General features: G+C 53.7%; 1 protein-coding gene across 2 annotated transcripts; it reads left to right on the plus strand.

Annotated features, from left to right (window-relative positions):
- The first annotated feature begins 3,979 nt into the window (after positions 1-3,979).
- SLA2 (Src like adaptor 2) lies at positions 3,980-16,460 on the plus strand. 2 transcript variants are annotated; one of them, XM_075563672.1, is made up of 7 exons: positions 3,980-4,070; positions 7,781-7,880; positions 8,175-8,261; positions 8,665-8,768; positions 14,970-15,119; positions 15,760-15,892; positions 16,295-16,460. In XM_075563672.1, the coding sequence occupies exons 1-7, from the start codon at positions 3,980-3,982 to the stop codon at positions 16,458-16,460; spliced, it is 831 nt and encodes a 276-aa protein (XP_075419787.1). The 2 variants fall into 2 exon arrangements, with proteins under 2 accessions (XP_075419787.1, XP_075419788.1); XM_075563673.1 differs by lacking the exon at positions 16,295-16,460 and having other exon boundaries at positions 15,795-15,892.
- Positions 16,461-16,587: the final 127 nt, after the last annotated feature.

Below are 16,587 nucleotides of genomic sequence, written 5' to 3' on the forward strand. Positions count from 1 at the left end.
AAAAAGGTTTGGGGGAAAATAATAAACAATTTTTGAAAAATAAATAATTAAAAGGATAAATGAACATGAAAAAGAAGAAGTGAGAGGATTACAGGACTCCTCCCTCAGGTGATTGTTAGGAAATATGGGAAACCTTGCTCACACTCTGTGTTCCATTCTACCCTGGCTCGATGTTGCTTGGATGAGAGCAAACCTCAAAGCCAGAGAAACACTGCTGGCTCCAGGATCATGACAAGGCAGCAGCTTCTCCCCGAGAGACAGGAACTTGGGGAAGGTGGCTCCTCGAGGCCTGTGACGCCATCAGAGGAAATGGGTGGTTGTGAGAACCACAGAGCCTGCAGCTGTGAGCTGGGAGCTCCAAGAACCCTGCACTGGGAGCTCCTGTAACAACTCTGAGAGTCCTGGGCCTTCTTCCCTGGCCCCGTTCTGCTTGGGAAGACCGTCCGGTCTGGTGATTCCTCAGAAGCACCTGTCTTATGCCAAGGGTGCACAAACTACTGACTTCAGGTGGATGCTGAGCAACCCAAACCAAGACCTGGGGCCTCTCCCTGAAGCCTCTCTCTGGGCTCTTCGGACTAAGGACATTGGCAGACTTCAAGACGGGTGCCCACCAAGTCCTGGGCTGTCCAGCCAAGGTCTGCGTCTCATCGGAGCCCCCTGCCCAAACCTCTGATGACGAGAAGTCAGTAAGTATATCTGACCTTGTTTTCTGATGGTCTCCATAGGTGAGGAAGGAGACCCCTTTAGAGGCTGGGGGGTAGACTGAAGGACAGGGTGGGCTTTATAGTGAGGAACGAGCTCAAGAAGAAGAGGAGGTGACTGGGCTGGGCTTCCTGGGGTCCCCAAAGGTGCCAAGCCTCTTCCCTCTACCCTTGACGGCCTCCTAGAGAATTCAGCCTTCCCTCCTCCTTGTCTCCATGTCTGCTTTGGTCCCATCTTGGTTACCAGCTTCTTGTGTAACCATGGCCACAGTCCTCTAAACAGCAGCCAGGTGTCATCTCTGCGGACATCTTTCATGGTGGCTCTGCACTCTGCAATTCTGCTCACAAGGGGTTGCAATTGGTCAAAAGGTCCACTTTCTGTCAGTCCCCATTCATTGCTCTGTTCCTGGTCACCGAAAACTATCTTCTGAGCTTCCTCAAGAAAGGGATTGCCGTCCCCACTCTCACTGACCAGCTGCGGGGCAAATGAGCCTGCCATTCCTGTCCTCTCCGGGCCTTGAAACGGGACGCACACCCTGCCGGGTCTCTTGTAAAACTCTTTACAAAGATCAAGTGAGACAACCTGAAACGCCACGCGGGCCAGCATGCTGCTCTCAGCTACCTGTCACGCACTCACTGTTGGGGACCCTCAGGACAATTCTGACTCAGAGCCGCCAGAAGAACAGGCTCAGAGCCTTGCTCGGTGGCTGTCTTTACAGGAGCGGACAACCGTCTATTTTCCCCGCTTGTGGACCCGCTCACGACGTAGAACCACGTAGAACCTCCAACCTTTTGGGTGGCAGCTGAGAGCCACCACGGGGCTGGGCCCCCTACCAGGGGTCCTCAGACTACAGCCCCGGCCCACCGAGGACATTTATCTGACCCACCCAGTGTTTTTGCCCCGTTTGGGTTTTTTACTTCAAAATAAGATATGTGCAGTGTGCATAGGAATTTGTTCATAGTTTAAAAAAAAAAAACTATAGTCCAGCCCTCCAACAGGCCTGAGGGAAAGTGAAGTAGCCCCCTGTTTTAAAAGTCTGAGGACCCCTGCCCTAGACACTACCTAGCAGGCTCATGGGAAGGTACTCAAATGTTTGTGATTTTTCACCTCCCAGGTCTTCCCACCATTGTATGCCCAGGGATTTTCCTGGCCCTGGCCAGACCAGGTAAATGGACTGGTTGGTTGAGGGGAGGCAAGGAGACACGGGGGTGGGGGGGGGGGCGGAAATACACAGGTGGTGCACTCTCCCCACTTCCTCAGTCCGGGGGGCCCATCCCCCAACTCCACCTGCAGTGGGTTTATTGCAGTTGATGACTGTGGTGACTGTGTTGGTGACGTGAGGGAGGGGAAAGGAAACTAACCTTTACTGAGCACCGTCCGCGGGCGGCTTTGACACTCCACACAGCCCTGTGGGCTTGGTATCAGCAAGGGAGGGAGACTCGGTAGGTTCCCTGCTTTCCCGGAGGTCAGACAGCTCAAGCTTGGTTGAGGCCCAGGCCAGATCTTCCCCCACTCGCTTGTCTGCACTCCTATCTGCAAAGTGAAGCTTGCTGCCTACAGCTCCAACCCAAAGGGAGGGGACAAGCTGGGAGGGCAGCAGGAATCTTGACAACCTGGCCTGGCACTGGGGAGCCCCAGCAGGGGAGGAATAGACCCTCGGGAGACAGCAGCACCCTCTTATCCACTGTGGGCTCGGGTGGCTGGAGCCTGAGCGGCGAAGGGACTGTCAGAGCCTTGAGTGAAGAGGCCAGTGTGTGCTACGGAGCACCTAGACCCAGGAGTCCTGATCCCTCCGGGAGCAGGCTCGGGTCACTGCCATGCTGAGGACATGGCACTAGGGGACAGACGGACAGTGTTCCAGCCTCTAAGGCAGCACTGCCTCCCAGGCCCAGACACGACGCCGTCCCCACACAGTGAAGGATTCAAAGAGGAGAAAACCACCCCGTGCCTTTCCATAGGCTCCTCCAGGGCAGCACCCAGCCTCCCGGGCCCCTTGCCCTTGGCATTGGTCCTGGCACCGCTCAGGGGCTGGGTGACTACGAGCTGAAAGGAACCTCAGTGCTGCTGGAAAGAATAAAACCTCCTGAAGACAAATTCAGCTCTCACACCACACCCCCCAAAAACCCTCCCCATTTCCGGTCGGTCGGTGAAGGAGAGCTTTTATTACATCTCCAAAGGGACAAAAGCAACGCAACTCCCCTTCGCACGGGGTCCAAATGACGGCCCAAATCCCACCCATTGAATGTAGTGCTTGAGTTTTTAAAATCCGCAGCGGCCTAGAAACCAGGGAGTTCAGATTATTCCAAAGTTATCTGTCCAAAGAGCTCTGAATCCCTCATTCCTCAGTTAATGTGCAATGAATACCTTCTATCGACGGAAAAATGAGTCTGCGCCTCAAGAAATGCTGAGGGAACCAGCAAACGAGAGGCCCCGCCCTCACTGAGCTACAGAATGGTGACTCTAATCAATGAGCAATAATCAACTCTAATCAATGAGCGATGAAAACTCGGAAGGAATACAACAGGGCACCAGGAGAGGGGAGGGCCCGGGGACGCTCCCAGACCAGCTTCTGGTGAAGTGACATTCAGGACAAGATAAAGGAAAAGTGGTCCCTAACCAGGCTTTCACAGGCCTTATCTGCCTGGCCCACATGTTGGGGGGATGAGGCACTGGAGGCAGAGAGCCAACGTGGTCTCAAAGTTCAACAAGTCATCACTGTGTCGTACAGCTTCTCGGTAATTGTCCTCTGCCCCAGAAACATGAACACCAGTGGGTTCAGTGCCGGCTGGCTTGTCACACCGGCTCCCAAGCTCCTGTACATGCCCCCTCACCTACCTCTGATCAGGTATACGGGCAGCTCAGTGGCAAAATGTGGCTCCTGGTCAGGGAGCGGGTGGGTTCCTAGTGGGCAATGGAAAAGCCAGGGTGTGGTTCGTGAACGCTCCTGAGATGGGATCCAGCCTGGGCCACAGGGAGGAAAGGATATTCCGGTCAGTGAGAAGAGGAGGTGGCACATGAGCAAGGAATTGAGGATGGCCGCAACACAGGAAAGAGGAGATGGGCGGGAGAGGGGCGGGGCTGTGAATAACTAGGGTCCAGTTTGCAGGAAGTGTCCAAAATCTGGTTGAAGAGCCCAGGGGCCTGGTCCTGATGGGCAGCCAATCAGCAGGGCTGGCTGGGGAGGGCGGGGTCCAGAGCCCAGGCCCTGGCCCCACTGCGACATCTTTCAGGGCTTCTCTTCTCGGAGATGTGCTGCTAAGGGCTCTGCTGACAAGCGATGGGAAGTCTTCCCAGCAGAGGAAAACAGCTGATACATCCAAGCTCAAGCCCCTCAGCCCAAGGCCAAGGACATCAACCCATGCAAGCAGGTAGGCCATGGGGGCACAGGGCTACCAGTCCTTTCCCAGGCACCTCCAGGATGGGGGTCCTTGGTGGGTGCCTCTACCACTGCATCTAGTCCTGAGAGATCCTGCTGGGTCCCGGTCCTGGGTCCAGACTGCTCTTGTGTCATTTAGAGTTCAGCAGGGAGAACACCGAACAACTGGATAAAATAGACACCGTGAGAGTGTGAGGAGTGTGAGGGGTACCCAGTGAGGCGGGGGGAGGGAGGCCTTCCCTCCCCTTAAACTCGTTTGTCCAGAGACTGATCTGGCAACTCTGGACCCCTGTGACTTTCCAAACCCGCACTGCCCCTTACGGTGGCCAGTACATTTCAATCAGTTAAGATGAAGTTGAATGCAGGTCTTCGGTGCCCGGCTGGTACCTGTGGCATGGGACAGCACAGAAATCTAGAACACTTCCATGCTCGCAGAAAGTGTTGTTTGGTCATTGATGCTCCAAAGAGTCTCCCCTCCCCCGAAGAAGTGCAGCGAAATCCTTGGAGCAGAATCCAGAGGAGGGAGGGAAGATAGGGAAGTGGGAGCTAGCGCCCAGGGAGGGGGAGGAGTGGGTGAAGGGTTGACTACTGGAAGGGTGGATAAGTAGTTTGAATTGCTAAATACAAACTCGATGACCTGAAACATAAGCACGGAGCTAATTTACAGTTGCAGATCGTGATGATGTATTTTTTTTAAAGAAATAGAACTTCCTTAACTGGAGCACAAGGGACATCTACCATGCACATGCTGAACCTCTAAGGACAATTTCCTAAGAAAGTCCCAGCTTTTAGTACAACAGCACACTCCAAATATCCTGGCATATCAAATACCTGATATCAAATTTGTGTTCCCCCAATGGCACCCGATCCTCTCTCAAACCTCCCTAGTTTGGGGCCTGAAGCCACTCAGCTCTAGGAGGAGGAGGCGGGTAATTCCTGAGCAGGAGACTGAAGAACCCAGTCTATCTGGGTTTGGGCAGCAGCTGGCTCCAGTCTGAAGACTCCCCTTCAGTGGCAGGGACCCTCATCTGCCCGATCATCAATAGCCATCCCCCAGAACCAGCCTTGCTCGCTAGGGGCCTCGCTGGCATCAGCGTCCTGCGCCCACAGGAGTCCTGCTGAGGCGACAGCGGTCTCCTTTGAGCCGCCTATCTGCATAGAGAGCCAGGCTGAGGAGGCCCCACAGGAAGAGACCTGGAAACCACACAGACCTTCACCTCCATTTCCTCTGACCTGAGCCCGGAGCAGTGGCCCCAGGCTGCTCTGAGGCATGGCCACTCCAGCCTGCTGAGGAGCATGTCAGTCATTTGTCCCCCAGCCATGCCTTTGAAATCTCCTGAGGCTGCTGGCTTACCATGTGCCAGCTCTGTGGCAGGACCTGGGGACACAACAGTGGACAAGACAGGCACTATCCTTGCCCTCAGAAACCACCAGGAGACGGGCGCTACACCAATTAGCCCTTACAACTGTGTTCCGTTTGGGTGGTGGTGTATTTTTAGAAAAGCGGACGGTGTGTGGTGAGAGGCCTGGTCGGGTAAGGCTTCCCAGAAGAAGGGGTTTCCTGCTGAGAAGGGGTGCCCGCAGGGCAGGGAGGGAGACCAATTCGAGAACCCACCAGCCACCCTCCTGTGTGAAGAAGAGGCTTTCTACTCCTGTCAGAATTGACAGCTTCAGAGACCCCCAGGGACAGGTCCCTCGGGTCTCTGTGGGTTGGAATTTAGTTGTCGACAGTGACTTTGATTTGATGTTGGTTTATCTGCAGCTCGGGGTCTGGCCCCCAGCGGGTGCAAGCTGCGGGCTTTCCACGAGCGGACAGACCCTCCCAGCCGCCTGGTCGGAGCATGAGCTTCCCCGATTTATGTGCATTGCTGTGGTTCTTGGCATTACAGACTCAAACATCAGACAGGTCCTTGGGTCAGCCAGGCCCTGTGCTGCAGAGAGCCCTGGGCTCTGAGTAGCTCCAGATTGAGGTCGCTGCAGGGTCCCCATGCAGGACCTGGATGGAGGGTGTGGAGGAGGCTGGCATCACCAGACTCAGTCTCCCTCTTCTCATTGCAGCCCTGAGCCGGAAGGACCAAGCCAGCCTTCCTCCCCCCCCACATCCCACCCCACCTGCGCCAACCTCCGAGTCTTCCCCTACAAAGCAGGTCTTGTCTCCATGCCTGCTCCCCCACACCAGCTCGTGGGGCCCCAGCTCCATCAAGAGGGCATCGCAGAGGCCTGGCAGAGAGGCGTGTTTGCGGGCATATAAACCTGTCTCGTGACCCTTCACTGGTTTCCCAACCTTAATGTTTTCCTGTATAAACAAGTCTCTCTCCCTTTGTTACAAAGGCTTTTCAGAAATAGGATAAGGAGTGTCCCCATCTCAGAGGACTGGAGCAGGGGGTCCTCAAACTATGGCCCGCGGGCCACATGTGGCGGCCCACTGAGGACATTTATCCGGCCTGCTGGGTGTTTTTGCCCCATTTTTCTACTTCAAAATAAGATATGTGCAGTGTGCATAGGAATTTGTTCATAGTTGTGCTTTTATTTTTAAACTGTAGTCCGGCCCTCCAACGGGTCTGAGGGACAGTGAACTGGCCCCCTGTTTAAAATGTTTGAGGACCCCTGGACTAGGGTTTGGTGAGGTGTCTTCCAGCAGTCTAGGGTTGGCAGGCTTTCAGGCCAAGAAGACCTGACTCTCAGAGGGCCTGGGAGTGACAGCCCTTCTCAGGTAGAGTCTCTAGGCCAGTGGTTCTCAACCTTCCTCATGCCACAATCCTTTCATACAGTTCCTCATGTGGTGGTGACCCCCAACCATAACATTATCTTTCTTGCTACTTCCTCACTGTCCTTTTGCTACTGTGATGAATCGGGTGACCCCTGTGAAAGGGTTGTTCGACCCTCAAAGGGGTCTCAACCCACAGGTTGAGAACCGCTGCTCTAGGCAAAGGTCATGGGAGAGCTTCAGTGTGGGAGAGCCGGTCTGCCTGTGGGCACGGCACTCCAGGGGACAGGGCCTGTGTTTGTGGGGAGAGATGGGGCCTGTAGTCTCCACCAGGAAACCAAGAACCCGCCAGGAAAGGCAGAATCCCCCTGCAGGGGTTCTGGTACTAAGGGAAGATCATTTTCAGCAGCAACCGCACCCCCCCCCCCAGCTCCTTTCTTGCCTTTCCCCACACTCCTAGGTTCAGTGTTCAAAGCTCCTCCCGTCTGCCTCAAGGTACCCATGTGACTTGAACTGCAGGTCCCAGCCACAAACCTTCCCCTTCCCACTCTTCGCAGCTAGACTTCCCAGTGCCCACTCCCTCAGGCCTCCAGAAGTCAGAGCTGAGAAAGGGTGTCACTCCAGCCCACTGGGCCAGGCTCAGCCCAGAGCAGACAGACAGTGTGTGTGGCTCAGGCAAGGGTGCTGCCGCGCTTACTGCTTAGAGCTGTCAGCTGCACAACCCTTGTCAACGACTTCTGTAGAGAGAGGTCTACAAAAGGGGATCTTGGCCAGGAGCTCCCTCCTCTGGCCACACCTCTTCTTGAGGTGAGCCCAAGAGCCATCTGGGCACCCTCAGACTCTGCAGAGCCCAGCAGGGTAGGCTCCAGGGTCTTGAGTTGCTCTCGGGGTGCAGGCAGCACCTTCTCCTTCGGTGCCTGTGGCCTAACAGATCCACTAAGCCTCGAGTCTGGCAAGAGGCTGGCCCTCAGGTTGACTGTTTGTCCTCCCTCCAGAAAGGAGCAAGGTCACAGCCGTGGCCCTGGGTGCTTTCCCAGTGGGATTGCCGGCAGAGCTGTCGCTGAGGCTGGGGGAGCCATTGACCATTGTCTCTGAGTAAGTCCTTTTGGGGGCACTGGGTGGGGTGCCCTCCTCCCTCCCTCTGGATCCCTGGAGATGAGCTTGTGGGAGACAGGGTGGAGGCTGAGAGAAGGGCTGCTCCCTCAGAGGGACAAAGGGCCTGGCTTTTTTTGCCAAACTCACAAGTGCTCCGAGTGGTGGGATTTCAGCAGTGTGAGCCCCTGCCGGGAGAAGCGGTGGTGGAGAAGGCCTTGTGTGAGCCAGGCCAGGAGGGAGCTCTGAGGGTCCTTCTGAGAGGGTCCCCCCACCCCACCTTCTTTCATTCTCCAGGAATGGAGACTGGTGGACAGTGCTGTCAGAAGTCTCAGGCAAAGAGTACATCATCCCCAGCACCCACGCAGCCAAAGTCTCCCACGGGTGAGTTCCTGCGCTAGGCCCTGCCTGTCCCTTTCACAGCGCCCTCCTTTTTGCCCAGCTGCGAGGGGAATCAGAGGTGGCGGCTTTTGGCAGTGTCCTGTGGTGTGGACTCTGTAGGGTGGAGAACAGGAAAGGGCCAGAAGCAGGAGGGGCAATTCTCCAGGCTGTAGACAGAATGGGGCAGCTGGGGAGTGTGGCCCAGGAAGGACGGGAGCCTGGGATCACCCAGCTTCCCTGGACATTTGGGAATGAAAATCCAGGCAGAGAGAGCTAGGCCTGACTCCAGGTCCCAGGACAGCATTGCTGCAGGGGCCCCCAGAGTCCCCAAGGCAGTCGTTATCGCTGTGACTAGAAGTGAGAGGTCATCCAGGCTGACCCCACCCCACTATCCTGCTTCTCCCAGATGGCTGTACGAGGGCTTGAGCCGGGAGAAAGCCGAAGAGCTGCTGCTGCTGCCCGGGAACCCCGGGGGAGCCTTCCTCGTCAGGGAAAGCCAGAGCCGACGAGGTGGGTGAATGTCGCCCATGCCCCTCCCTTTGCAGCTACCTCCCTGGGTAGCCTCTCCATTGCTGTAGGAGGGCAGGCAGGCCCGCACTCCTAGGCTGTGGGGAGGCAGGAACAGGTCCTGGCAGACGGCATGGCAGTGCCAAGGGCAAACAGGGAAGGCTGCATGGAGGAGGGGACCGCAAGTGCCCCTGGAGCCCAGGAGAGCTTGGAGAGGGAGGCAGGGCCTTGAAGGGCAGCTTCGGGTGCATGTTCCCCGCCAGGGCAGTGGCAGGTACCTCAGTCAGGGCTGGCTGAGCCTGGGTGTGTGCTGTGGGGAATGAGAGGCCAACAGAAGTGACTCTCAAGGTGGCTTCTATGGACCACGTGCTCTGAGACAAAGGGGATGGTGGGAACCATAATGAGCTCCGAGTGGGGAGGTTTGAGCCATGAACAGTGGATGTGAAGGCATTCCTGCTCAGGACGTCCCACTTTGTCACGGTGAGCCTTGCCCGCACCCTTTGGTGCCCAGGAGCTTTCCCTCGGGCCGTGTGGCGTTGGGTGCTGCTGAGCCCTCCTTGCAGCCCTGCTTGGCATAGGAGGGCCCCTCCATGGTCCTTAGTGTACATTCAATGGTTCTTCCTCCAGCAAACACTTGTCAAGCCCTCCCTGTGGGGGAAAGTCTCCGAGAGCAGAGACACACCCACTGACAGGAGGGGCCAGGATTTGGGCTCGTGGTGTGAGGCCGGCATGGTCCTCAGCCACCAGAGCCTGGTGACCCCTGCGCATCCATTGGGAAGCACAGCGTGAAATTTTCACTGATGGCAGGGCTTGTACCTCAGCTGCCAAGAACCAGCTCTGATAAGACTTGGGGGGGGGTGTCAGAGGAGGAGGCCAAATGTGAAGGATTGGGGCACCTGGCTCTCGCTTGTTACCTTGCTGTCCTGCAGAGCCCACCAGCAATGCAGTAACCTGCAAATCTACACCTGACTGTATGACAGAGTCGGGATCCAGGCTCAGTCAACACTTTAGCAGTTGGAACTTGTACCAGAATATGGTCACATCCTCACTGAGTTTCTTTCTGACCAGCAGTGATTCCTTCATTCCCAAAACACAACATCAGGGTCAATTTGGGGGGCTGCAGGGGGTGTTGGGGGTGTTGACAGAGGCGCTGTGCTTTGGGTCACAGACAGAGCCAGAAAGCCGCCTCTTGGATATTCCTCTCTTCTGTACAGGTGGAGAACTGGGCTCCAAGAGTGAGGCCGATGCATGTCACCTGGCACTTCTCCAGGTGCAGGGCCTTTGCAAACAAAATAGGAGGCTGATCCTGACTTGGATGGCCATCTCTCCACCCCCGGGCTGCTAGCCCATTAAAAGCAGGCTCAGCAAGGATGTGGAAGGAGCCGCACTGCCTATGCCTGTATTAGGTCCTTTAAAAGCAACCCCCCGAACCCCACCTCATTGCCATCAAGTTGACGCTGACTCACAGCGACCCTGTAGGATAGAGTAGAAAAGCCTCATCGTCCCCCTGCAAAGTGGCTGGTGGTTTCAAACTGCTGACCTTGTGGTTATCAACCCAACTGGTAACTGACTTCGCCAACAGGGAGCTAGTCAGTTCCTTTAGGTCAAAACACCCCTGTGGGGACTGCACTTCCATTTTGTCAATGAGGAGACTGAGGCCTGGGAGAAACTGCTGTCTGAGGACACACAGTTAGTAAGTGACCAGCTCAGGTCACTCAAGACATCTGAAAACTGCCCTGGTGGGGCAACAATGGTAAACTTGCAAACACAGGGAGAAGGTATTGGGAGACTGGGTCCCCTGGTGCCTGCCCTAGGGTCCTGTGCTGGCTTGCTCTCTCTCTCTCTCTCTCTCTCTCTCTCTCTCTCTCTCTCTCTCTCTCTCTCTCTCTCTCTCTCTCTCTCTGTCTCACACACACACACGTTGGGTCGGGTCGGGGCTGGCCCCAGCATAGTAGCTGCAAACAGGAAACCACAGTAGGGTGCTGGCTGAGGCAGGGGAGCTGCAGGCCAGCTGGGCCCTGAGGCCCCAGGAGCTTACAAAGCCACAGGAAGTGTTTGGTGGTCAGTTGCTCTCCCTGCGCAGGTCCAAGGGAGCCAGGAGCCGATGACCCTCGGCCCCCATCTCTGGAGGCGCACAGTCCGAGAGCGAACCGAAGCTGAAAGGCTCCTTGACGGCCCAGTTCCTGGGGTGGAGGTTCGACTAGACAACAGGTGTCCCTCTAGCAAACACTGAGGACTAGATGAGAATGTCGCCCGCCTTGTCTCAAAAGGAACGAGACAATTTCCCCCATTCTCCGGGAAAATGAATTTTTTCCTGCACCCCACTTCCAGTCTCTGTCTGGGGCTTCCTTGGGGCCAGAATTTGCCAAAGGGCAGGTCATGACCCAGGTATGGGTCTAGACATCCATGCATGCAGCCCAGTGGGTCTCCTCCCTGAGTATGCATCAGAATCATTTGCCCCCAGATCAAAACCCAGCCTGTCCAGTTGGTTCTAACTCCTATAGGGACCCTACACCCAAGAGTCCCTTGCACTGCTGGCTCTTACAGATGTCTGGGCCCCACCCACAGTGCTTCTGTTTGGGGGTGTGGGGAGAAGGGCTAAGACTTTGCATTTTTTTAATAAATCATTTTACTGGGGCTCATACAACTCTTATCACATTCCATAATTCATCAATTGAGTAAAGCACCCTTATACATTTGTTGCCCTCATCATTCTCAAAATTCACCTTCCACTTGGGTTTCTGGAATCAGCTTATTTTCCTTTTATGACTTTGCATTTTTAATAAGTCTAAGGTGATGCTGAAACCCCGCACTTCAAGAACAGCCCGTCGCGTCCGTAACTGGGTGAGCTTCAAGAACAGCTGCAGCCTGGAGCCCATGCCGTTTCTGGTTTAACGGTGGGAGGTGCTCCCTGGCGGGCAGCCCGCAGGAGAGGTTGGTGTAGGAATGGAGATCTCAGAGCGCGCCCGTCAGGCTGGGTAAATCTAGCTTTGTGAAACTCGCTTAGTTCTAAGTATGTGAGTCCTGCATCATGAAATCCCATACTGTGGTTTGTGAGTTTTGGTTTGTTTTTAAGTGAACAGTTTTGTTCTAGGCTCTAGTGTCTAGAGCAGCGGTTCTCAACCCGGGGGTTGAACGACCCTTTCACAGGGGTCACCTGATTCATCACAGGAGCAAAATGATAATGATGAAGTAGCAACGAAAATAGTGTTATGGTTGGGGGCTCACCACATGAGGAACTGTATGAAAGGGTCGCGGCATGAGGAAGGTTGAGAACCACTGGTCGGTCTAGAGCAGGCTCCTCAAACTATGGCCCGTGAGCCACATGTGGCCCGCCGAGGACAGTTACTGGGTCCGCCGGGTGTTTTTGCCCCATTTGTTTTTTTACTTCAAAATAAGATATGTGCAGTGTGCATAGGAATTTGTTCATAGTTTTTTTAAATTTTTATTTTTATGTTTTTTTATTTTTTTATGTTCATAGTTTTTTTAAACTATAGTCTGGCCCTCCAATGGGTCTGAGGGACAGTGAACTGGCCCCCTGTTTAAAAAGTTTGAGGACCCCTGGTCTAGAGGCTGCGTGACATCGGAGAACGGTAGCTCTCAGACTCCAGTGTGCGAGGATCCCCAGGGAATATGTTCAAAGTGCAGCCTCCTGGGCCCAAACCGCACCCTCAGGATCAGACCCTTCAGAAACCAGTGCAATCCTTTCCGTTCGGAGTGGGTCTTCAGTGTTCCGTGTGTCCTCGCAAGGGCATTCTCTTTGCTGGGTTCTGGGTTCGGTCAATCAGATCAAATGGCGGAGGGTATGGTTCACCTCTGACGTTCCTGATGGTGTTCTGTCCCGTCAATTGCTGAGAGTGTTGAAATCTCTCATTCTAAAGATGGGTTTATCCGTTTCTCCCGTCAATTCTGCTTCATTGGGTGCATACAAAATAAGGGTTATTTTGTTGTCCTGACGTGTGGACCCTTTGGTCGTCGTGAACTATCCCTCTCTGAGACAGCTGTCCGGTAGGCGCTGGGCTGCTAACGGGGGGTGAGCGGTTCAAACCCCCAGCAGGTCTGTGGGAGAACGGCGAGGCCGTCTACCCACGCACTCGGGCGTGCGAATGGCGGGCAGGGTGACTGACGCGCTGTGTGCAGAGGGTGGCCGCGAGTTGCGCCCGGACCACAACCAACTAGTCACGTAGATGACCTCTTTATTGGGTCGCTGAGTTGGAACAAATTCAATGGTGGCGGCTTGGGGTTTATTGTTGATGATACTCTTGGCCTTGAATTATGCTCCGTTATTAGCTTTCCTGTGGTGCGGTGGCTTGGTGCTGACTGGGCTGCTCATGGAAAGACCAGTGGTTCAAACCCACCCGGCGCTCAGGGGAAGCACACCGTGGCTCTGCTCCCTTAGGCTGCAGCTGAGAACCCGGTCTGCTCCGCACCACGGGGTCCCTGTGCGTCCCAGTGGACCCGGGCAGCGACAGCTTGGGTTTTGATGAAGGCTTTTGCTGGACCAATCTCTCTCCTCCCTGTTCATTTTTAACCTGCTTTGAACAGTGTGTTTATTATAGGCACCAGAGAGCTGCTTTGTATTAAGCTTGATCAGCATTCTCTGTGGTGCGGGAAAGTCATGCCTGCCATCTGGTGGGGTTCTTGGGGTGGGCCTTGTCTCTTCTTCCTTGTTCCTCACCTGTATCATGAAGGGGGCAGGTGACTGTGAGAATTAAATGAGACTGCCCATTTAAGGTATTTATAGTAAGCACTGAATGAAGGAAAAGTGACAATGGCCGTAACATTATAACATAATGTTGCTGGTAATATGATTAAGTATTAGGCATATTTGTCATAAAATCCATTTTCCCAGGAACTTTTTGAAGCCCAATCAAAATGTGAATATTACTAGTGTTATTATTACTTCACTCACCATCTGCTTCCCATTTGACTTTGAGCAAGTGCTAACTTGTTTTGTATTTCTTTGTGTGAATTTTTTTTAAACATTTTATTAGGGGCTCATACAACTCTTATCTCAATCTATACATATACATACATCAATTGTATAAAGCACATCTGTACATTCTTTGCCCTAATCTTTTTTTTTCTTTTCTTTTTTTACATTTTATTAGGGGCTCATACAACTCTTAACACAACCCATACATATACAAACATCAATTGTATAAAGTACATCCACACATTCCCTGCCCCAATCATTCTCAAAGCAATTGCTCTCCATGTGTGAAATTTTTAAAACTCTTTTGCATTTTTAATTTTTCAGCTATGTTCTTTGTTCTTCTACCCAGGTCTTCTCCTGACTTTAAAATTTTTGAAAGTTAAAAATCTTGTTGAAACCTATCAAACTGTGTACTTAAAATGTGAGTTGAATATATGTAAATTGTATCTCAAGGAAGTTGATTTTTAAAACCCAAAAGCCATCATCAGGATTTTTGCATGTACAATAGATGCACAGTTTAATAATAAAACCAGTATCCACACTCCTGCTCAGCAGCTTACATGAGACAGTGCCGGGACATTCCCCTTAGAACCAACCCTGCCCGCTTCAGTGTTGCGCTTTCGGTTGCTCTTCGTGGCTCTGCCTTATGCAATCCATAGTGCCGTCCTGGCCCTCTGCGAACTTTATTTAAATAGAATCCTGTTGAATGTGACTTGCCGTTTCTCCTCATTATTTTTAAGATTTGTGTGTGCTTGTGTATAATGGTTAGTTTTCCTGTGGTAGAGAATTACATCCTATTTAGGGCATGCGGGCTGCTTGCAGACTTGGGCTTTTAAAACAATGCTTCTGAGTACTCTTGCTCTGGTTCTCTGTTAAGGAGCTACTTACAGTATGTTCATGTTCAGTTGACTCATTCGTGAATGCCACACTGGTCAAATCTTTTCCAAAGCGAGTTGTACTAGTTTATCCTTTGCCGGCAGGGTAAGAGTTCCTGCTTCTCAAGGTCCTGGCCAAAGGCTTTCGACACACATTCACGTCCACTTCTGCCACCCAAGTCCTATTATCAGCCAACCCAGATTTGCTGCACTGTGCCAGGCCTTGGACTTCCCCTTGATGTGAATGCCTTATTTACACCCAAGAGCACACGTCTTCGTCCTTCATCTGACCACTTTCTGGGGCCATATATCATCTTTTTCTTTTCCCAACTTGGGTGGAGCTGTGTCCCCCAGTGTGGCCTCACTGTTACCCCTGAACTATTTCCTTCTCAGGCTGTTACTCTTTGTCAATCCGACTTAGCCGCCCCACGTCCTGGGACCGGATCAAACACTACAGGATCCAGCGCCTTGACAACGGCTGGCTGTACATCTCCCCAAGCCTCACCTTCCCCTCACTCCAGGCGCTGGTGGATCATTACTCTGGTATGGCTCTTCCCATGGGTGGAACAGCGGATACTTTACCTGCTAGAAAATAAAAATGCAGGCTGAGCCCAGTGTTCAACCCATGCACTGGCAGAACCGCCCAGAGCTCCTATATGAGCCCCCCTCTCCCCCTACCCCACCACCCGTTTTCCCAAATCTCTGCTTCTGACTCAGAAGCCCCCAGCAGGTACCCTTCTCGCCAGAGCTGCTGCTGGAGGATTCTTTTCTGAGATGGCAGCATTTTCAAGTGCCAGTCAAGGAGCATGCAGTCTCCAGGGCACGGGGTCAGGGGTGGAAAGACCCACTCGAGTTCGTGCAGGAGTAGATACCACTATTAGGAGAGATTGAACACCCAGTAGCTTCCTTCTTCCCAAAGCACTTTTCTACCCAGAAACCAGAGTTCGGGAAGCCTTACTCGCCCAAAGCCACACAGTGAACAAGGCCTCCCAGAGCCTAACACAGTTATGCCCTTTAACCACATCTCAGCTCCATGAGACCAACAGCTTGGGGCTCACCAGTCTTGTTACCAATTTTTGTGACCATGTCCCCAAATGTGGAAAGCTATCAAGTTGAGGGTGGGTGTTGGGAAGGAATGCAGGGCTGGCACCTGCAGTGTCAAAGCCCCACGTGTCTTCCTCAGAGCTGGCGGATGACATCTGTTGCCTCCTGAATGAGCCCTGTGCCCTGTGGAAGGCTGGCTCAATTCCTGGCAAGGCCATACCCCCACCTGTGACTGTGCAGACGCCGCCACTCAACTGGAAAGAGCTGGATAGGTAATGGGGGTGGGGAGGGGACAGGGCCTTGGAACAAGAAGTGGGAACAAAGGAGAGTTAAAAAGAGCTTCCTTTGAAAACCCAGAATGGGCCGGTCCCCTTCAGGGACACCTAGGAGCCAGTGAGCATTGGCGAAACTCCTGACACCCAGACCAGGCTTAGCAGGTTTGGAGGACATGACCTCAGAGGAGGAAAAAGCTGGTGTGGACACCAGGCAGGTCTAGGCACTAAGCGAACCAGATAGGAGGTGGGGCAGACCAGGGTACCACAGTCGGAGGCCAAGTCATGCTGGGGGGTTGATGTTTCAGCAGCAGCTGTAGGTTTTGAAGCCCGTGCGTTTTATGTGGTGAGTAGTACAGGGAGGCGGCAGCTTGATACAATGCTCTCCCCTTCCCTCCACAGCTCCTTCCTGTTCTCCGAGGCCTCTGCTCCAGGGGAGGCGTCCCTCCTCAGCGAGGGGCTCCGGGAGGCCCTCAGCTCCTACATCAGCATGACTGAGGGCCTTTCCTTGGATGATGACAAAGCTGAGAGCAGAAGTCACAAGGGAAAGCAAGGCTACAGAACCTAGCACCCCACTCGGCTCAACCTGATGGGCACTCGGAGGCAAGGCTGCGGACCACCGGGAGGGCTGGGAAGGGAGCTGGAGCTCTATTTTGGGGGCCCTGGGTCCTCTACTTCTTCCTTTGACATGTTAC

This window comes from Tenrec ecaudatus, chromosome 12 (assembly GCF_050624435.1).
Source record: "Tenrec ecaudatus isolate mTenEca1 chromosome 12, mTenEca1.hap1, whole genome shotgun sequence".
Classification (NCBI taxonomy): Eukaryota; Metazoa; Chordata; class Mammalia; order Afrosoricida; family Tenrecidae; genus Tenrec; species Tenrec ecaudatus.